This window comes from Anolis sagrei, chromosome 4 (genome assembly GCF_037176765.1).
Source record: "Anolis sagrei isolate rAnoSag1 chromosome 4, rAnoSag1.mat, whole genome shotgun sequence".
Lineage (NCBI taxonomy): Eukaryota > Metazoa > Chordata > Lepidosauria > Squamata > Dactyloidae > Anolis > Anolis sagrei.
Genome location: NC_090024.1, coordinates 185,416,454 through 185,439,829, shown reverse-complemented (window position 1 = coordinate 185,439,829; position 23,376 = coordinate 185,416,454). Strand labels below are relative to the sequence as shown.

The 23,376-nt window shown below is 39.6% G+C and overlaps 1 protein-coding gene across 2 annotated transcripts; it reads right to left on the bottom strand.

Annotated features, from left to right (window-relative positions):
• Positions 1 to 5,874: 5,874 nt before the first annotated feature.
• On the bottom strand, positions 5,875 to 18,968 carry LOC132773756 (protein FAM107B-like). 2 transcript variants are annotated; one of them, XM_060773217.2, is made up of 5 exons: positions 18,618 to 18,968; positions 14,220 to 14,256; positions 12,406 to 12,553; positions 10,434 to 10,578; positions 5,875 to 8,145 (listed from the first exon to the last, which is right to left on the bottom strand). In XM_060773217.2, the coding sequence occupies exons 1-5, from the start codon at positions 18,744 to 18,746 to the stop codon at positions 8,029 to 8,031; spliced, it is 576 nt and encodes a 191-aa protein (XP_060629200.2). In that variant the 5' UTR covers positions 18,747 to 18,968; the 3' UTR covers positions 5,875 to 8,028. The 2 variants fall into 2 exon arrangements, with proteins under 2 accessions (XP_060629200.2, XP_067324063.1); XM_067467962.1 differs by having other exon boundaries at positions 12,406 to 12,550.
• Positions 18,969 to 23,376: the final 4,408 nt, after the last annotated feature.

Below are 23,376 nucleotides of genomic sequence, written 5' to 3'. Positions count from 1 at the left end.
GTCAAAATCTAGGAAAGACAGGAAGGAAGGAAAGAAGGAAGAAAGAGAAAGGGAGGTAAAGAAAAAGGGGGAAGGAAGGAAAGTTAGAGGAAGAAGAAAAGGAAAGAAAAGGAAAGATGGAAGGAAAGAAAAGAGAGACAGCAGAAGAGAAAGAAAAAGGGGGAAGGAAGGAAAGAGATAGAGAAAGAAGAGGAGAAGGAAAGATGGGAAGGAAGGAAGGAAGGAAGGAAGGAAGGAAGGAGGGAGGGAGGGAGGGAGGGAGGGAGGGAAGGAAGGAGAGAAAGAGGGAAGATTGGCCACAGCAACACGTGGCGGGTAAAGGTTGTTATTTCTATTATTATTATTATGCTATTGTTCCTATGAGACCCTTTTAGGGGGAATGGGAGAGGTGTCAGGTCCTGGAGGCAATGCATTGCATTATTGTTATTGTTATGATGGTGGTGAAATAAAAGGAAATAAAAAGAGAAAGAAGGAAGCAAACAAGGAAGGGAAGAAAGGCAAAGGAAGAAAGGGGGAGGGAATGAAGGAAAGAGAGAAGGATGAAACCAAGTAGTGAAAGAAGGAAAGAAAGAAAGAGGTAGAGAAGGAAGAAAGGAGAGAAAGGGGGAGGAAAAGGGGGAAGGAATAGGTAGGGACCTCTCTTTCATAATAGTCCAGATATCTACCTCAACTTTGATAAGTTTTACTATAGGCCACAGCAACGCGTGGCAGGGCACAGCTAGTTCTATATAAGAAAGTAAAGATGAATAAATAGCAATTCACAGCCATTAAACTGGTTTTGTGTTACATTCAGTGGGTCATGGTTGTAGTTAAATTCCAAATTGAGATCATGATTCAGACCAGGACGCAGTTTACAATCACTTGTAGTTGTTGAATAGTACTACTTACTTACTTACTTATCTTCCCACCTTTTTTCATTCTGGAATTCAGGGTAGTTTACAAAACCCAAGGTGGTTTTTATTTGCTTCATTTGCAGATAATGTCCTTTCAAAACTAAACTATTGACAGAATGGTCCAATGGGTGCTGAATTGACATTGTGATAAAAGGTTGTATTTAATCAGTCAGTCAATCAAATGCCCATCAAGCTGACTTTTATAGCTGGGTTGTTGTGTGTTTTCCGGGCTGTATGGCCATGTTCCAGAAGCATTCTCTCCTGATGTTTCACCTGCATCTATGGCAGGGCACCCTCAGAGGTTGTGAACTCAGGGACTATCTGTACTTGGGACTATAAGCTAGAGAGAAATCATAGGGATGTACATTTTAGTAGATGTACTTTTTGATACTGAGATGAAACACTGGAAAGCGCCTTTGCATATATAATTCTGATTCGTGGCACTAGCCATGAACTGTTTGAATAACAATAAAGTTGACAGAAAGGACTTGCAAGAGGCAGGCAAGAGGGCATTGCAGCTGGACAGTCACCTTTGATGATAGTCCTTATCGTATGATGCTATATAGATCCTGCTGCTGGTCTGCTTCCTCCCTTTGATTCACCCATCCCTCGCTATTGGTAAAATTAATCAGTATCTCTCAATTTCACCATAATTTAACCAACATAAAGAATGTGAAAGATGTTGTGATATGCATTCACCAATATCAAGGCCCATGCCATTCTTATCCATTCTTATCTTCAACCAATCATCCTGCCCATGTCATACTTTTCAGATTACAGAGCTCATTTTGGACAATTGACTATGGCAGATAATGAGATACGCAGCTGGGGATCTGTGAGGCACATCTCATCTACTTGAGGAGAAAGAACTGTTGCTTCAACATCTAAATGGCTGGTTGAAAACTTTGTTCCAGAAAATGATCTAATGTGTGTGCACAGCATCCTCATCCTTATTTGATGCAGGTTTTCATCCTGCCTCCTGTCCTGTCCTACATAAATTCTAGTGGACTCATGATTTTCTGAACTTACCAAGAAGAGTGCTTCTAATAATGGTGAATGAGAACAATAGGTGTGTGATTTCCCCCCCCCCCCCCCCCCGAAACCAGATTGTAGCAATATAACTCCATAAACAACAAATACAGAGACAGCTCAGGAACCTCATGTTACTCAGTAGTTTCACTGTGGTTATGACTAGTACTTCCAAACAAGATAAATATCTTAAATAGTCTTGCCTTTCTTTCTGTGTATTTGTCTAGTTATGGTTCATCAGAAGTCTGCTTTTGAAGACTTATTATGCCATGAGCATTTTAAAAATCTTCCTTAGGTGAAATATTTGCTTTTCTTTTGTTATGATAACACCTCCTTTCAAAATTTCAAATAGTTTTAAAACTAAACATTAAAAAAATCAAATGGTGTGTGTTGGCTGGGTGGTGGGTGGGAGGGTGTCTTATGGTGTACAAAGCAGAAAAATATTTCAAGGGGATCTGGACATTATATTGCGATGCAGGTTTACATGTAAGAACCTTTGCTCATGTGCTCCACCTCCTTCTGCCTTCGAGGGAGTTCCATTACTAGATAGCAGGAAGGGTCTATTTCAGTGTTTCTCAACCTGGGAGTCGGGACCCTTGGAGGGTCACAAGGGGGTGTCAGGGGGGTCACCAAAGACCATCAGAAAACACAGTATTTTTACTTATTCTGTTGGTCATAGAGGTTCTGTGTGGGGAATTTGATCCAATTCTATCGTCGGTGGGGTTCAGAATGCTCTTTAATTGTAGGTGAACTACAAATCCCAGCAACAACAACTCCCAAATGTCAAGGTCTATTTTCCCCAAACTCCACCACATATTGAGTATTTGTGCCAAGTTTGGTACAGATCCATTATTGTTTCACAGTTCTCTCTGGATGTAGGTGAACTACAACTCCAAAACTCAAGATCAATGCCCACCAAATACTTCTAGTATTTTCTGTTAGTCATGGGAGTTCTGCGTTTCATGTTTGTCTTCAATTCCATTGTTGGTGGACTTCAGAATGCTCTTTGGTTGTAGGTTAACTACAAATCCCAGCAACTACAACTCTCAAATAACAAGATCTGTTTTTCCCAAACTCCACTACATTTGGGCATATTGAGTATTTGTGCCAAGTTTGGTACAGATTAATTATTGTTTCACAGTTCTCTCCGGATGTAGATGAACTACAACTCCAAAACTCAAGATCAATGCCCACCAAATACTTCCAGTATTTTCTGTTAGTCATGGGAGTTCTGTGTTTCATGTTTGTCTTCAATTCCATCGTTGGTGGAGTTCAGAATGCTCTTTGATTGTAGGTGAACTATAAATCCCAGCCATTACAACTCCCAAATGGCAATGACTATTTTCCCCAAACTCCACCAGTGTTCACATTTGGGCATACTGAGTATTCGTGCCAAGCGTGGTCCAGATCCATTATTGTTTCTCAGTGCTCTCTGGATGTAGGTGAACTACAACTCCAAAACTCAAGGTCAATGCCCACCAAATACTTCCAGTATTTTCTATTAGTCATGGGAGTTCTGTGTGCCAAGTTTGTCTTCAATTCCATAGTTAGTAGAGTTCAGAATGCTCTTTAATTGTTGGTTAACTATAAATCCCAGCAACTGCAACTACCAAATGATAAAATCCATACTCCCCCCCCCCCCCCTCCAAAGCCCACCAGTATTCAATTTTGGGGTTGTTGGGTACCTGCACCAAATTTGGTCCAGTGAATGAAAATACATCAGATATTTACATTACAATTTATAACAGTAGCAAAATTAGAGTTATGAAGTAGCAACAAAAATAATTTTATGGTTGGGGGTCACCACAACATGAGGAATTGTATTAAGGGATCATGACTATTGGAAGGTTGAGAACCACTGCTTTATTTACTTAGCATCCATGTCTAAATAATATCATCATTTGAAAAATGATTAAATATATTGCATTCAGTGCCTGTCCTTTTTTGTCCCTCCACCCTCAAACTATGAGACTGCCTGGTTTCATTTTAAACAAATCAAAGGTTTGTAGTTTTATTAAACTAGAAGAGACTGTGGGCAGTTTAAATGTTGGCCGGTCCAAATAACCTTTATGCAATAGTCTTCTAGAATTTACTGGTGCAGCAAGTTTCTGGTTGCCATTATTGTGTACCCACTTGTTTTGCTTGGCAAAACAAAAATCCATCCTAGATAAATTTTGATCCTAAGAAGACTGTCAGTTCTTCATTTAAGCCCCTTCATCAGGAAATGTTATAACTGCTGTGCTGATTTGCATGGATTCTTCACTATCTTTGTATGTTGTGTTTGAAAACCATCACTGAAAGAGGATCTGAAGCCATGCCTCTGCAAAAGCATACAAACTTTTTTTTTTCGTGTCAGGAGCAACTTGAGAAACTGCAAGTCACTTCTGGTGTGAGAGAATTGGCCGTCTGCAAGGACGTTGCCTAGGGGATGCTCTGATATTTAGATGTTTTACCATCCTTGTGGGAGGCTTCTTTCATGTCCCCGCACAGGGAGCTGGAGCTGAAAGAGGGAGCTCATCCGCGCTCTCCCCGAATTCAAATCTATGACCTGTCGGTCTTCAGTCCTGCCGGCACAAGGGTTTAACCCATGTTCATGATAATTAAGTACTGATGGCCTTTCCAGAATAACGGGACAGGCTTCAGTTGAGTTTGAATTTACTGCTAGAATGATTTTTTCTTTCTTTCCTGGATACACATTGTATAAAGTGGATGTTCCACCAGCTTATTTGTGATCTATTATCTCCCCTGCTCCATCCCAGCAAAATGTGAGTTCATAATTACTCTACGTATTTCTCTGCTATCCAATCCATTACATAAAGAACCACATAGCCTATTTACACTAACGTATTATTTTCTTACCTGCAGCCCTTGTCTGATTGCCATGGTGATGTTTTATTATTCATATAATTCACTGTCCAACTTAGTGTTGGCCAGTTCAATAAATCTCCCTATCTGTTTCCAAAGAGAAACTAATACAGTTGCTGAGGATATTTTATTTCTACACTCAACAGTCAGTATCTCATTAAAATATGCTTCTCATTTTTCTGTGAGTAAAGTCCGACTGATAAGTGACTAATTCATTAATTAGGAATTATACTGGATACCTTTTTCAACCTCTACCAATTTGATGATTCTCTATTAAAAATATTTTAAATTGTGTTTTATTTATTGAGAAAATGTATACACCCCAGCAGTGGCACTCAATGCGACTTACAATGACAACTATAAAAACAATTAATTTGAAATATTTAATCATTATTAAAATTATTAACTGGAAGAAATGGGTAGAGAATGGACACAGCAGGAAACCTGGGCATAGTCTTTTAAAAATAACAATGCAATACTATCCCAAATAGAGGGACCCTCCAGTGGTGAAGCAGGTTAAACCATTGAGCAGCTGAACTTGCTGACCAAAAAAATCAGTGGTTCAAATCCACGGAGCAGGGTGAGCTCCCTCTGTTAGCCCCAGCTTCTGCCAACCTAGCAGTTTGAAAACATGCAGATGTGAGTAGATCAATAGGTACTGCTTCAGCGGGAAGGTAACAGAGCTCCATGCAGTCATGCTGGCCACATGACTTTGGAGGTGTCTACAGATAACAGCAGCTCTTCAGCTTAGAAATGTAGATGAGCACCACCCCCCAGAATTGGACACAAGTAGACTTACCTTTACTTATCTCAAATAGGGTCAACAAGTCCCTCTGAGTTTAGTTGAGCTTACCGTTTTAGTCATTTGGTATGAAAGTATGATTTTAAAAAGGAGCAAAAAGCATTGTTCTGAATGCCAGAACCATATTCTTTTGCTTGCCTTAGAATGCTTTAAAATGCTTCAAACAGGAAGGTAATGGCAGATTAAAGAAGGAATTACTGTAAACAGCATCTCAGCAAATTAAAAGAACAATAAAGGCGCAAAAAATGCTAGACACCATTATTATGTTAATTTTTATTAGAACTTTTCAGAGACAGGTGGATTTAGATGCTGTCAGGATCTGCTGAAACATCTATTAACAGGAAACTGTGTAAAATTGAATCCTACTGAGAAAAAAACTCACAGCAATGCACAAGGGGGTTGAACTGGCTGCCAGTGCAGTTTTTGTGTAATAAAATATACTTCACTTTCTTTTTCCCAGTTTTGTCTTTTAAAATCCCCTCCATGCTAGAATTAATAGTGGTATAATAATCAAAGTGGGGCCAAGGTGTTACTGTAAATGTGAATGATTTGCTATAGAACAACAACAGGTGCATAACTATTAATCAAGTTGTTTCAGAAACATGACCTGATTTGAAATTGCTGTATCTCTGCAATCACAAACTGCCCAAGAATAAAACTCTTACCCCTTGAAAGGGTGGCGCATAGAGTTTGATTACCACTCGATGCCTCTCCCAGCTCACAAACAGCCCCTAGTTTCAGTCATTCGCAAGATGGCAACCCCTCAACATAAGGCCTAATGAAATATTCCCCATTTGCAGGATTATTTTTGTTTTGGGCTCACAATTGTTAGTAAAATCCGATAACTCATTAAACTAACTTTTTGTGTAACTGTAATATGTTGACATCATGAAATAAACTGCTTTGACATTGGGTCCATAATTTTGAAACACCTTGTAGTTCAACAATAGCAAGCAACAAACATCAAAATGACTTCACCCCCTGAAATACTTATACAATTGCTAACAACAAAAGATATGTTGTATGAGCTGTGTCCAGTTATGGTATTAAAAACAGATTCCTAGGCACCAGGTTGAGGTTGGTGGAACTTAGGTTTCTACTAAAAATAAATAATTTCTTCAAGTCTGAAATCTGCTAGCTTCTGCTTAAGGTGGGTAAGCATCTGGCTAAGGTCCAGGCTATCTGAAGGAGTGAATCTTCTCATATGAGCCTCTTAAAACATCTTAGATTTTCAGTGGAGTCACTTCTTTATATCCAATCATCTTCCTGGGCATGTTTGTTTGGAAGGTGGGAGAAAATCTTCTCTGTGGCTGTTCCTAGACTTCGGAATTTCTTTCCTAGGGAGGCTAGGATAGCTCTGTATTTTCTTTTTGACACCAGGTAAAGATCTTTCCATTCTAGCAAAGGTTTCCATGATGTTGTAATGTTTTTGTTTTTGTCTTTGATTTTAAAATAATATTTAAAATTGTTTACATTCTGTTATGTAATATTTAATTTCAACTTTTATATATTTTAACTGTGTAAGTTTTTGTTGCAATTTTCTGTCACCGTGAGTCCCAATCTGGAAAAAAGATGGTATATACATAAAACTGAGAGCCAGCATGGTGGTTTGCACATTGGACTATGACTCTTGAGACCAGGGTTTGAATCCCTTCTCAGTCATGAGAAGCCATGGGGTGACCTTGGGCAAATCTCTCTTTCTCAGCCTCAGAAGAGGACAATGATGAACCCCCTCTAAACAAATCTGGCCAAAAGAAAACCTGCAATAGGTTCCACTTAGAGTCACCATAAGTCAGAAATGACTTGAAGGCACACAACAATAAATAAAGTGAAGGGTGGATGGTAGCAACACATGTTGGGGAAATCCATGTCCTGCAATCATCCTTGGGGAAAAGGTAGGCTATTTAGTTAAATCCTGAAGATATAAATTAAATCTAAACAGATTGTTCTGGTAGCAAGCATAACTCTCCCACCATGATCTTCTGCAGCGATCTTAGCATCAATGATAAGTTGCTGCAAATGTTGATAGTGGGGCTACCAGGTAAGTTATCACCAGTATTTCTCTTCTAGCTAGAGTGAATGGGAACCTACTAAAAGTGGAATGCATTCAACAATCCCAATATTTTCTTCATAAAATGCGTTGTTGAACAGTCTGTAGGACAAGTTCAAGTTTGCCCATCCATTCTCAAACAAGCATCCCCACAAGGCTGAATGACAGCTAATCTCCATCTGTACTCCATTTATCAGATGGCTAGTCCTTTCTTCTGCCTTCATCCTGCTGTCCTGGGTTTAGCCTAAGCACAGATTCACAGGCCATAGAGAGGAAGTTTGCTGATGTGGTCACACAACTGAAAGTGCTCTTGGATCATTTTTGAATTCCTTCACATATACTTCTGTCAAGGAGTCATTCTGACAAAAACAGCATTTGCAGCTGATCTCTCATGTCTGCCTTATGTCTGTTTCCTTGGAAAGTTTGATTTTCTTCAGGCTCTCTTTCACAAGGATGAACTCAGGCCTGCCATCCTGCTCCCCCTTCAGAACCATATCTCGCTCGTACTGCAAACAAATGGGAGAAAGAGGGAAATATCTCAATGCCTCATCATTCATTGTGGCAAAAGCTAAAATCCCATGCCAGAAACTCTCTATAAAACAAGCCATCATAAAGCAACTGATCACATTATTTCAAATTTCATTAACACTGGTTTGATACATAGGCATAGTTTCCAGTCATTCATAGACATTGTTTTCATCCAGCTCCCTGTTACATCTTTGTAAATAATATTTGTTTTTGAAACTCCAAAAAACCAAAAAAACAAAACAAGAAAGACTTCCTAGAAGTGTGTAGTGAATGTTTACAGCATGAATAGCCACCTGATAGTTTGTTCTGGGCTAAAAACAGAGATGCCTAATATTATTCTGCAATATTTTCCCAATATTCAAACATCCCAAAGTATTGTGGAGGAATTATCCAACATAGAAAAATATGTGGTTTTATTTCACAAATACCTCATTTTCTGAACTGAAAAAAATGTGCAGAAAACTGGGTCTTTAGCACAGTTTTTATGTGCAGAAAACAGTATTTTTGTGCTAAAAAGCTCATGTCTTTTTCTACACATGATAATTTCTACATAGCACTTTGGGATGTTTAAAAACTGGGAGAAACTTACACTAAATTCTTGCTTTTCTATTTTTTTTCCTCATAGAGCTTCTCGGCTGCCAGAAAACCTGGCTGTTTGTTTGCTTGCTTGCTTTGGGAACAGTGTATAATGAATATTTTTCCCACTCCTCCTACAATATAATACAAGTTCTCTGAATGATTTTAAAAAAGCCAAAATCTAAATCATAGCACAACGAAAGGTACTGAACACAAAAATAAGCTCTGAACACAGATTTTAAAAACAAGAAGCTCACACTAGAAGATGTGCCTGTTCAAAAGGTTCAAATGAGCAAAACTGTCTTTATAGCACAGATACCCCTCCCATAAAGATGCCATGTGAATATTTTGGTTAGAGCTGTTCCATGACTAGGATGTCACTAGCAAATTGGCCTTCTCCCTGCTAGCCATCTACCTCTGTTTATTTGCCCCCTGAAAGAGTTTTTAAGGTTCAGGAAGATACCAATGGCAGACGATAATGGTCTTGTTGCAGTGAATTAATGAGGTTTGTATGAAGCAACAGAAATCTCCTCTTTCAGCAGAAGCACTCCCCCTCTGGTTAAGAAGCAGACATACACAACTTGTCTATGTAGTAGAATCTACTACTAAGTAGATATTGCTTTATACAAGGAATATTTACAGTATAGCAGAAGACCGGGACTCTTCTGCAGCCCTTCTTCCAGACACTCCTAGGTAGTTGAAACCTTCGTACTTGCAAAAGGCTCTCACTGGCCTTGTTCTCCAATTCTTCTGTATCTTTGTAGCTTTCTTTCCAACAGCAACTCTCCTTCAACACCAACCCTCAACAATAGAGAAGCTTTGTGCTACTTTAGTACCTTTTACAGCGACTCCACACTGGCTGTAAATTACACAAGGCTAACCAGGTGGCTCGATTCCTAATGCTTACAGTATGGTTGGGCTTGATTCTTACACTTACTTACACTTTCTTATTGTTACTTAAGAAATTACATACTGAAAACTCTGACAGGTCTTTCAGGTTACTGTGCCCAAACAGGTTATGGCTTTAATAGTTTAAATCAGGATAAATATCATATAGAGCCCAGCTGTTTATACAATTGAAAAGTGACATACACCTTTAAAATAAATAATACTATTAAAGACCTGGTATGAAATAATCAAGTACACTATATACACATCTATATATCCAGTAGCGCAGCGGGTTAAACTGCTGAGCTGCTGAACTTGCCAACTGAAAGGTCAGTGGTTCGAATCTGGGGTGAGCTCCTATTGTTAGCCCAAGCTTCTGCCAACCTAGCAATTCAAAAACATGCAGATGTGAATAGATCAATAGGTATAACTTTGGCAGGAAGATGACAGTGCTCAATGCAGTCATGCCGGCCACATGACCTTGGAGGCATCGACAGACAACGCCAACTCTTCAGCTTAGAAGTGGAGATGAGCACCAACCCCCCAGAGTCGGACACGACTGGTCTTAATGTCAAGGGGAAACGTTTTTGAAGAAAAATGAATTTAGAGGATTGTCAAATGGGTGTTTTGCTAGGGAAGCAAATCATTGCAGAAACAACCTTTACATTTGGAAGTGTTGTTGAGGATGACTACCTACTATTGCAATAAGATTAGATACTGCTAAATTCTGAAATGGAAAAGATAATTTGATGTTGCTGTGAAAGATCAAAAGGCACTGATGATGCAATGGTAAGGAACAAACCTGATCAAGTTTCTGCTGTCGTTTTCTGAGCTCTTCTTCTAGATCTGACAGAGGCTTTTGATTCTCTTCTTGCTGTTTCAGTTGCTTCATTCTCCTGGCTTCTAGTACTCGCTGAAGCTCAGGCTTGTGTTCTGGAAGCAAGCCCCTACAAAAACAACAATACAACCTAAGTCAAAACTGTTAGAAATATTAAAAATTAACTAGGTATTTTTAATTATAAAATGTGAGTCAAGCACTGAACACGTTACATGGATGCAATGACTTAGCAAAAGCTGTAGTTCAGTATGTGTGGCTATAGCTTAGTATGCCTCAGTATTAGTTGCCCTGAGTATGAAGAAGCTTAGGTCTGAGAGAGGCCTCAGTGTGAGATGGCTCGGTAAGAGAAGGCTCCCGTATGAGTAGGCCTCAGTATGAGTAGGCCTCAGTGTGAGGATGGCCTGGTGTGAGAAGCTTCGGTGAGAGAAGCCCCAGGTTGAAGACTTCATGTGGGAAGATCCAGTGTGAAGGCTGCTGTGTGTAAAAAGCTACTGTGTGAAACTCCTGTGTCAGTTTAGTGTGAGAAAAGATTCTATAAGAACCAATCTTTCTATCTGCATAAGAAAGAAGCCCAGAATGGAAGCAAAGAAGGAAGTATAAAGAACTTTATTTGTGTTATGGAAACCTTGTTCTTGTAAATAGTGCAACCATATTATTTTACTACAAAGAAAAGCCTCCTGAGGAAGATATAATATTGGTCTATGTGTTCTTGTTCTTTTTATCACTTTTGGCTACTGGTGCTGGGTCATACTGCTGCTAATAAGTTACTCTGCTATACGTTTATGAGGAAGGTCTTTTGTTAATAAACTAACTCACTCAACAAAAACATCTATAACTCAGTTTTTTTCTCTATCTTTCCATAAATCTTTTTCATCATCCAGAATGTATAAAAACCCAGGATTCTCCTGGCATCAGAATTCAAATGTGTCACAAAAACTCATTCTTCCTTAGATGGTTCTGCCTAATTTGGATAGTTATTTGGCCTGCTGGAAAATAACCAGGAATCTATATGTTCAGTTTCTGCTATTTCATGAAACCCCCTTAATCTGTGTCCAGATAAGTCTGATGCGTCAGTATTACCTAAATATCAGGCTGACCACATCTCCTTGTATGAACCTGCCCAAGCCCTGAGGATCTTCAGAAGAGGCTCTTCTCTCGGTCCCACCTCCATCTAAAGTTCAATTGATGGGAACAGGCCTTCCTTCTTGGTGGCTGTCCCTGAACTCTGGAACTCCTTGCCCAGGGAAGCCAAAGTGCACCCTGCTGTCCTGGTGACAGGCTAAAACCTTTTTATTCAGTCAGGGTTTTAAAGAAGAAGGTTTAAAACCCTAACCCTAACCCTGAGCCATCTCCCAAAGTGAAGCGAAAGTGCTTCACTTTTTAAGATCAAGTCGGGGGTGCTGTGATTTTTTTTAAGCTTTGATTGTGTTTTTATGGATTTTAACTATGAATTTAAAACCATTGATGTTTAATTCTGTTTTAAGGTTTATATATTTGCATATTTTAAATTGTACTGAAATGCTTTTAATGTAAACCGCTTTGAATCTCCTTATGGAGAGAAAAAGCGGGGTATAAAAAATAACAATAATAACAAGATGCTCCTCTCATTTTTTTATCTTTCTCAGTCAAAATCCCTTTGTATCATGCAAGTCTTGCAACCAAAAACGGTATGCCAAGATCATGTCTGCTGGTACAGAGTTCTGGGAATTGCCATTTTCTCAGAATGACTATAGGTCGAGAAATACACCAAAGCAACCCAAAAGCACAAGGCCACAACTGTTTCCATTTTGTCCTATCTAGTTATAGATACCAGAGTCTCATTTTCATTCAGTGGCGGTCTCCTTGCATCATTGCCTTGTGTTTGCCTCTCATGTTGCATGTAGAAAAAGTGTGCCAACTCCCTTAAACGGCCAACGTGCAATGAAGTCCCACTTACCTCCTCTGTGTGAAGAGCAGCTCTCGGTGCAACTCCCGGTGATGCCTAGACTCCCTCACTGGGTTTGGCAGTTTCTTGGGCTCAATGAGATTTCTGTGGCTCTCGGATGCCTGGTAGGTGCCATGCTCGAAACTTCTGCTGTCTCCTTCTGGAAGAGAATAGTGTGATAAGAGAGGCCTTCTGCGATGTCGCTCAGGAGCCAGGGTTTTGTAGCCGCTGGAAAATTCCTTAGAGGTCCTCATTCTGCTCATTCTGCTTTCTTAGGTTCAGTGCCTAGAAAGTTCCATTGCAGAGCTTCTCCGTGGTCCTAGATTTTTCCAGTATCAAACTGGGGAGAGTTATCAAACTGTTTGTGGAGATGGAAAGGCTTATTGCTTAATGCCTGAGCAATACTGAATGACTTGATTCAGCCCACAGCAATTGCCATGCAGGGAAATCTTGATTGGTTTTCTGGTTTTGAGATTTTCTTCGGAATTCAGCTGCCATAGAAGGTCAGTCACACAAATGGTCCATCAAGAGACCTTGTATCACGTCCTCTGTTAATTATTATATTAATGCGCCCCCACGTGGTGAGACCAGAAATTCCACCCACAAAACATGTTGGGAACTTGAAATCCCTGACACTTACTGTCATTTTCATTGCACGAGGGCATTGCAGGTTATAAAATTGTTTAAGTGTAGAACTATTGAGAAACATTCTTGGTTTCATTAAAAAATACAACATAAATTATGTGTTTGGACATATTTATAATTAGGACAACATGAATTAATTTGATTAATATTTTATTTTATTTTATCAGTTACCAGCAGTGTATAAATTATAAATGCAATCAAATCCCAATAATAAAACAAGTAAAATTAAAAAGGTAAAACCAATAGCATGGATAAAACAACAGAAAGCAGTAAAGCAGAATGTAGAAAATAACTAAAGTTCCTTGTTGTTACAACTGCTGTTGTGTTTTCAAATTGTTTCTGCCTTATGGTGACCCTAAGGTGACATGTTGTGGTGAACAGACAAGAATGAATGACCTTCAAATCTCTTCTCAGTCAATGGGTGACTTAAGACCATCATCTGTCTAACCGAGTGTTTCTCAAAGTGTGGTCTTCTGGGTGTTTTGAACTTCAGGTCTCAAAAATCCCTGCCAGTTTACCAGCTGTTAGGAACTGTGGGAGCTGAAGTCCAAAACATCTGGAGGAGCAGAGTTTGAGAAACTCTGGTCTAACCTATCATGTGTAAGTTAATGTAAAGCTGATGTAAATATAATCAATAAAATATAAAGAAGGAAAATACATTTTCTTTGTTATTAAGACATGAGGTTGCCAATATCCATTCAAGTAAAATGATCAAGGTTATGGAGAACAAGCCCTATGAGGAGCAGCTTAAAGAGCTGGGCGTATTAAGCCTGCAGAAAAGAAGGCTGAGAGGAGACATGATCAGGGCCATTTATAAATATGTGAAGGGAAGTCATAGGAAGGAGGAAGCAAGCTTGTTTTCTGCTGCCCTGGAGACTAGGACCTGGAACAATGGCTTCAAACGACAGGAAAGGAGATTCCACCTGAACATTAGGAAGAACTTCCGGACTGTGAGAGATGTTCAGCAGTGGAACTCTCTGCCCCAGAGTGTGGTGGAGGCTTCTCCTTTGGAGGTTTTTAAGCAGAGGCTGGATGGCCATCTGTTGGGGGTGCTTTGAATGGGATTTTCCTGCTTCTTGGCGGAGGGTTGGATTGGATGGCCCATGAGACCTTCATGCAATCGTGGGTTATGAAATTGTGTTGGATTCAGTGCAGGGTATAGTTGTGCAGTGTATTCTTACCTGAGTTTCGGTTGCTCTTGTGGGTTCTGTATTCACCCTAACACAGAAAAGATGAAATTAGGGAAGAAAATAGCTTTTCAAGAAAGCAGTGAATAAATAGTATCCAAATTACATGATTCGCCCAATTCTCTGAGTGGTAAAAGGTTCCAAGGTCCCTGAATATTTCCTGCTGTTATTTTACTGAAAAGAAGTCACAGAAAGAGTATAGTCTTGCAAAATGCTAGTAAATTTACAAATACAGAGCCTGTACACGCAACACCAAAACTCAGTCTCTAAAGACAGGCAATCTTAATCCCAGACACATTCTAGAGTTTGAATTCTAATTTCCTCTCTCTTTTGTGTCTCCCCAATACACTAACTTTAGCATTTGGTCTAACGTGGCATAGAGATGTTCCATTTGAACATCAAAATGAATGACTCTCATTATTAGTTATGCTGGTAGAGGAGAACAGAAACTACAGTTCAACAGTATCCAGTAAATGAGAATGGGAACTGCAGTTTAAAAGACATTTAGGGAGAAAAGCAGGCTATAAATAAAGATTTATTATTATTATTATTATTATTATTAATATCTCACCTTTGCATTAGACTTATCAAATTGGTCTAGAAGCCAAGCCCTATGAGGATTGGCCTAGGGTATGTTTCGCTTGGAGAAGAAAAGGTTAAGTGGTGGCGTGTAGGCCATGTCTAAATATTTAATGAGTGAGAAAGCTTGATTTCTGCCACATCAAAGACTACAGTGTGGAGCAAAGTATTTAAACTATAGGAAATAAGATGCCATCTAAACATTAGGAAGAACTTCCTGGTAGTAAGAAATGTTTGGCACATGAATACACTGCTTTGCTGTGTGATGGAGTTTCCTTGTTTTGAGGTTTTAAAACAGATTCTGGACGGCCATATGATTGTGTATCACTGTATGGCATAAGGTTGGGTTGGATCACCCTTGTAGTCTGTATGATTCTAAATATTCTATATATTCTGACACCTTCATGTGTCTACCATGCATAGGTCTTGCTTTCTTTGCAATTTAGGCTTTCCCACCAGTCTAGCAGCTGATGGATTAGCACTAGCATTACACATAATATTTAAGCTAGCTCAGACCATATAACCCCCACTCTAGATTTCTTCTATTTTGTCTTGATTATTTGTAAGATTGTCTCAAAATGATAAGACTATTCTGGATCCTTCTGTCTCTCTGTGCAGTTTTGGAAGATTAGATTTTTCCATCTCTGAGCAGATTTCCCTTTAATCCACTGCTGATTTGCCTATCGTCTGTCAGGTTGAAGTTGTGTCCCTCATCCAAAAAAATTGATAGAAAAATATTGTAATGTTATCAGTATCCATAGGCTTACCCCATACCCAAAGTTTTCATGGACACCATTGCAAGATTAAGAATATGCTGATGGCATTAGACATGAAGACTGGAGTTCCCATTAGATGTCCTAATTATTTTTTCTCTCACTAGTCTTTCAGAAGAGCTCTAGCTGGGCAATTGGGCAGTATTGTTAACCTGACTCTTATGTTAACCCCAGTGATACAGGCAAAGCAATAATGCCAATGACAACCAGAAGAAAGCTCAAGGTGGTAAGATCTGTAAGACAAGACAGGAAGAACTTGGGACAACATAAGAAGACATGACTACCAGTTTTAACATTGGATGACAGGAGTATGCTCTTTTTGTTATAGAGAAAATATGGAATTTTAATACTTTTAGACAGTGTGTACAATAGTAATTGAGATGAAGTAATAGATGTAATAATTATAACAAATTTCCTCTCCCTTGGCAACATAATAGACATTTGTAAAGATTTAATTTACTAACAAGAATTCCACTACCAATCGCCTCTTTTTTGTTGTTTTTCTTTTCTTGTTGTATGATTTTTAAAAAATGCTCAATAAAAACTTATGGAAAAAATAAAGCTCAGAGTTATATATTTGGCTCTCATCCCCATTTTATCCTCACAACAATTCTGTGAAGACAAAGAGGCTGGGAAAGAGTGGCCAGCCCAGGGTTGCCCAGTGTGTTTCTCCCTGAATTCAGTCCAACACTATAATCATAAGATCATTATACTACACTCCCTTTCACAAGATGTGGAAAACAGTATACAGTACCTCCTTCCCTTGGAAGAGGCAGTTGGTCTCACTTTACTATCTCATTGTAAATACCATTTTATGTAGGTAGTGCTGTGCTTACTCTTAACACATGTGGCAGAAATGTCTTTTAATTTGGTGTGCTGCATTTTTCTCTTGGTTTATGTTCCAAACATACTTTAAACCATTTTAACAGTATGCTTTTAATATCATTGCGGAGGGGTTTTGGGTATAATACTGTGGTGTTATAAGGCTTTAAGTGTACCTTGTTTTAATTTGCTGTAAGCCCCCTTGGGTTGTGTGTTGGGGAAAGGCTGGGCATAACTTAAACAAAATATATAGAATATAGTAACAGACCTCATCCAAAAAGTGGTCACACCCCATCAAATGCTTATCCAGACCTCTCTAGCCAAGCATATGCAGCAACTTGTACTCTGCTCTGAAGCAGTACAAGAACTGTCTATATTTCTGCTGAATCCTTCCTTATCATGAGTAGGGTCTGAGAATAAACCAGATCTCTAACACACATCAACAACTGTGTAGTCTGAAAGACAATGTGACAGACAAAGGCAGACAGGTACATGCATGCAAGCACTTGTACGCACGCACACAAACCTTGTTCAACCCAGTGAAGCTGAATGAAGTGGCAGATGAATCTTACTTCAGCATTAGTAATGGGATAGCATCCATTACAGAACCAGGGAGTAGCAGGCTACCTTAACATATGAGTGTATTTCTCACTGCTTGCTCACTCATTGCTGTGCTTCATTTCTGCTTGCTGCTTATTCAAACAAATGCTACCTTAAATAATAGGATAATGAGTACAGGCACATAGGATGCTTCCTTATACACTTAAATCAAAATACCACTGGTTTCTCCCACAGGATTCTTTCTTAATGGCCAGTAACATCTCTTTCTTAGTTGAAAAAGATGGAAGCCACCACCTGTCTTATAGCGAATGCCTCTTCAAGTGGGAGCTTTATGCACTCTGCCCAGTGCTAGGACCATACAGAGAACATAAGCAAAATACATGTTTAGTTGTGGAATGTATTGAGGCAGCAGAATGAAGCTATCATTCAGTGGCAACAAGATAAACTTTGTAGACACTTCATTAGTTCCTCAGCCTTCCTTGGATGCTGAGTTTCAACATTTCTCCCTGTAAAGTGAGCTGCTTCCTTTTCTCATATGATGTTGTTTTTCCCAAGACAATTATTTCAGCATTGGTCTTGGGAGGGTCAGGAACACTAATGTGGTTTTGCCAGCATCTCTTCCGCCTTTCACTCTGAGCTTTCCCCCCTCTTCCTTGATTGGATTTGAAATGTTGATTAGTGTTGCTTTTCTCTGCAACTAAACAAATGAGATGGGGCTGTGGAAGGCAAAGCTTCATTCTGTTTCATCTGTGGTGTCAACAAGCCCAGTGCTTTTTGGACAGGCATTCATGAATCCTTTGGACTTCAGCTGTGCTTGGGCTCCTATTGAGAGGATGTAGGGAGAAAGGGTTATGTGCATTGGATCAGTGAAAGAGTGAAAATGTAGACCAGTCATGACAGCAAGATTGCACATTTAAGAGTTTATCAGGGCACAGTTTTGTGTGAGTGCAAGAACTGTTTGCTTCTTCCATCTGTAAAAATATAAATTACTTTTTATAGCACAATGGCACTGTGAGGTAGAGAGTTCACCATTGCAAGAAGGTTAATACTCAGCTCTTAAATGACATCACATGGCTATACTCAGTACATGATCAACTGTTCACTTCTTTGCACCCTTGAGAAACTAGACACATGATTTCTTCATGCGTAGGCGATGCCATAACACTTGCGTAGTCCAGATATCAGCTGGGTGTGTGTGTGCCACCCTTGCTGTGAATAGCCTGGCATGGCTATCCAGTGTGTCTAATCTTTGCTTGCTTTCAAAAAGAGGGGGGGGGGGGAAAGGTGGGTGGTGCAAGAAAGGAGGGTCACATATCTCTTTTCATCCCAGGTCATAGAAATCACAACCAAAAGAGTTGGAGCTAATATTCCTCCAACTTTACCTTCTCAACTGAGGGGAATAGTGAAAAATGGAAGAGGTGCGCAGTAAAACAGAAAGACAGCATTGATTTTCCCAATCCCATAAAAATTCCGCAAATGAGGCAAAATGACTACATAATGACAACCTCATCTGGAAGCACTTGCAGACTCTGTATACAGTCAACAAAGGCAGAGGAACAGATTCTGCTGATCAAAGAGATCTTGCCATATCATGAGATGTGGCAAGTCCTTTAAGCTTCATCCTTTCTGACAGATCATCAAGAGGAAAGCTACTCACCCGTTTTGACTGGGAGGCCCCCATGGCCTTGATCTGGAGGGAGCCTTCCTCTTCCCCTCTCTGTTTTTCTCTGATTTCTTTTCCTTTCAAGCAGTAAAATGTTGTCTTTTGAAGTACTTTACAAGTCATCCAGTCTGCTAGAGTAGTGTAACACTGGGATCCCAATATTTTTAGCACACTTTTGCCGCAGATTTGTATGCTTTGTCATGATTAACCAAGTTTGCCCATCTGTTTTTCTTTGCAGAAGAGACAGTAATGTGATTGTGGACAGACCCTGCTTCTTTTAGCAGGCTCTTCACAAAACCTATTAAAGCCCTTAGACTAATCCCTGAGTGTGTAGTTAGAAGGGGAGCAGTGGCAGAGAGATAGAGAAAGACAAGTGTCATGTGACCTGTTCCTTTAAGAACCTTGGGCTGATTAAGCAGGGAATGTCATTCTCCGAGTCTGATGCTCTGACAACACTTCTTAGGATGACACAGGGTTTAGCAGCCTGTGGATTACTACACATCAAGTAAAACTGATTTCAGCTGCCATGTTAACAAGGAAATCCTATATATCAATTCAGTCAATGTATTGCTACAACCGGCCAAACAGTTAGTACATTCAATATTTGTGCTGCCAGGAAAGATACGGGGGAAACACACAAGGAGACCATACACAAATGATGGGGAAAGAATATCCATGGAAACCACCAATGCTCCCAAAATTTGGGGGGAGGGGGGAGGAGTAGCAAAGGGAAATGAAGTGGGAAGCAAGTTGAGTCTATCAACCTTTAAGTTATCTATACCTATAACTGATTGTGACCCCATACACTTCATAGGATTGTCTTAAGCAATGAATAGAGGTGGTTTGTCATTACCTTCCTCTGAAACACACCCTACTATGCCTGGCAATCCCTGGTGGTTCTCCCATGCAAGTACTGACTAGGACTGATCCTGCTTAGCTTCTGAGAGACAACTATTTAATCAATGTAACTTCCACACATTTTGACATACCATGTTCCAATTGCTTCAGAGGGATTATTTTTGTTGGGAAGTCAGCATAGGTCGTATTTTGAGTGTCAGACTAGGAATGGGTTTGAATTTCTGCTCAGCTATGTAAACCTGTAGGAAGACTTAGAGCAGTGTTTCTCAACCTGGGGGTCGGGACCCCTGAGGGGGTCGTGAGGGGGTGTCAAAGGGGTCATCAAAGACCATCAGAAAACATAGTATTTCCTGGTGGTCATTGGGATTCTGTGTGGGAAGTTTAACCCAATTCTGTTGTTGGTCGAGTTCAGAATGCTCTTTGATTGTAGGTGAACTATAAATCCCAACAACTACAACTCCCAAATGCCAAGGTCTATTTTCCCCCAGACTCTACCAGTGTCTACATTTGGGCATACTGAGTATTCGTGCCAACTTTGGTCCAGATCCATCATTGCATGAATCCACAGCACTCCACTGGATAAAACTCCCAAACTCAAGGCCAATGCCCACAAAACCCTTCCAGTGTTTTCTGTTGGTCATGGGAGTTCTTTGTGCCAAGTTCGGTTTAAATCCATCGCTGGTGGAGTTCAGAATGCTTTTTGATTATAGGTGAACTATAAATCCCAGCAACTACAACTCCCAAATTATAAAATCAATCCTCTCCCCCAATCCCACTAGCATTCACATTTGGGCATATTGGGTATTTGTGCTCAATTTATTCCAGTGAATGAAAATATATCCCGCATATCAGATATTTACATTGCGATTTATAACCATACTAAAATGACTGTTATGAAGTAGCAACAAAAACAATATTATGGTTGGGGGTCACCACAACATATGGAACTGCATTAAGGGGTCACGGCATTAGCAAGGTTGAGAACCACTGACTTAGAGCAAATCACACTCTCCCAGCCATAGAGGAAAGCAATGACAAACTTTGTTGTTGTTCATTCGTTCAGTCGTCTCCGACTCTTCGTGACCTCATGGACCAGCTCACGCCAGAGCTCCCTGTCGGCCGTCACCACCCCCAGCTCCTTCAAGGTCAGTCCAGTCACTTCAAGGATGCCATCCATCCATCTTGCCCTTGGTCCTTTTGCTTTCCACTTTCCCCAGCATAATTGTCTTCTCTAGGCTTTGCTGTCTCCTCATGATGTGGCCAAAGTACTTCAACTTTGTCTCTAGTATCCTTCCCTCCAATGAGCAGTCGGGCTTTATTTCCTGGAGGATGTACTGGTTGGATCTTCTCGCAGTCCAAGGCACTCTCAGAACTTTCCTCCAATGGCAAACTACCTATGAATAAAATAATAGCCAAGAAAATCCTATGATGCGATGGCCATAACTCTAGGTTGATATAAAGGCATGTAGCAACAGCAATTAGATGTATATCTTTGTTATTCTACCACAATGTAAGTATTAAGTTGCCTTTAAAAGCCTCATATATTTCAAATTTCAAAACCAAATATTTAACCTAAAATCACATTACAAAATCTAATATTACCTCTAGTATCTCTTCAGCAAATGGACAGATTGTGTATTTATAAATTTTCTCTTTCTCTTTTTAATGCTGCAAAAACTATCGTTGCCAATCACAGGTTTTGGAGGCACAATTTGCTGAAATTCCTTGTTTTGTAAATACATAAAGATTTCTGTTTTATATGCATATGATGCTATCTACCTTGCTATTCGCTTCTTTTAGATATTATTTTATGTGTTAGCATAAAGGCAGTTTGCAACAAGTTAAAACAAAGTATAGCTTAAAAAATCTTAATGCAAAATTTAAAAGTCAGAGATTCCACTGATTTCCACCTAATTTACTCTACTGAGGGTTCGATTTTCTTTGCCAGAGTCCTGTTTAAATATGATGATCACGCTGTAAGTCTAAGGGATTTATCTTGTTTTGATTCCAGTGGTTTGCTATTTCTCCCCACCCCCACTCTTACTTTGCAACCAGATGGCACCTATACATTCCTCACTGGCTCACAAGGTTGAAGACAGTTACTTATTCCCTGTCCCTCATTTCTGCAACACCACTAAACCCATCAGATAAATCAAAATGCAAGGTGTTAATATCCCAAATCCTCCAAATCCCTAAAACATATCCTAATTATCCCACACCACATATTGCCATATTCAGGAAAGTGTCCACTTCAAGATAAAGAAATAGTTTTGCTATTCTGTGAAACCAATTTTCAAAATTAGAGATAAACAGCTGATAAAGATGGCAATAATCAATAAAGAAAAAAGTTCTGCACACTAAAAGAAGCTGTGGCTCACAAAAAAAAAAATAACACTGTCATATCTGGGAGGATGTTTCTCTATCAGGTACAACTGATTTTGGTCCAGCCCAAAGCCATGTCTATCTACAGGATACATTTAAATGGACCAACATTTGCTATTTAATATAAAAATTGGTCAAACAAATAATGAACTTCGACGAACCCACTTTATACAGTGTCCGATCTGGAGCATGCTTTCACACATCAACATTTGCTAACCACTGTAAAGATCTGAAAATCCTATATTGCCCCACCCAGCCCTTTGAAAATTTAGGATAAGGGACATGATTTGCATCTTTCTGGATCCTAATACATCTATCTCATTCCCACAGCTATATGAATTTGTTTTATACCAGAGGCCTGAATACTATGTGGTATTGCATTTAAAGAAGTGGGTTTATATTCACCAAAATGCATGCTAACATAAAAATCAATCATAAAGGTGATATCGAGCCAAGAACACCTCCCCCATCCCTTCAGCAAAGTCTTCATTTGGACAATGGTGGGAGATCAAAACCTCGCTGACTAGAGCTTTGACTCTTGGTGGTTTGCTGAAGAGAGTCACCAGCACCAGAGGATACATTGTCTGCAAGCCCCCTTTATGAATTACAAAATAACCCCCTTAATAAACGGACACCCCTTTTGCCCTCATACATTCTTCACTTAGCCTTCATTGTCTCCTTTTTTCTTTCTTTTTTTCTTTCATAGCCAATTACTATGCAGCCCCTCAGTCCCAAGCGGGGCTTCTCTCCCCTCTTTTCCCCATTTCCACTGCCCCTTTGACATGCCTAAACCCTGGATCAACTTCCATATCCCAAAGACGCCAGCATCTGAAGCACCAGATGCCTCCGGTATCCGCAAATAAGGCGATACCAGGATTCCTTATGTGTATGTTTTAATATTTTATGTTTTATTATTCTATGAATTATTATTGGAGCCATGAAGTCACCACTACGATCTTAGTGACCTTTCACCAGAACTCCTTGACCTGGAATTCCCCTTGTGTCTTCCTGGTCTCCACCTTAACAAAGGACTCAAACACCCATCATTTTTGGAATCAATCCATCTCTATTGATTCCAGGCTGACCCACTTTAAAAAAAAAAAAAAAAAGACTTAATTTTTTTTTTCATATTATCCATCCAAAGTGTAAACTTCTTCATTTCTGAATAAAAATGAATGAATAATGTAAACTTGAAAGTGTCCATGTCTTAATTTTGATTTTACAGAGTGACAATATAGGACTACTACAGTGAAGTCTAGGGTTTTTGCAATGTCCTAATTGATTATCCCCTCTGGCACTTAAATGTGGGTGCATGTACATTATAGGATCAATGCAGTTTTGTTGTCAAGCCACAGCAACCCTCCCCCCCCCCAAAGATTTATAGTTCATCAAGATACGTCAAGCAAATATATATATATATATATATATATATATAATATGGAGCCCCCGGTGGTGCAGTGGGTTAAAGCACTGAGCTGCTGAGCTTGTTGATCAAAAGGTCGCAGGTTCGATT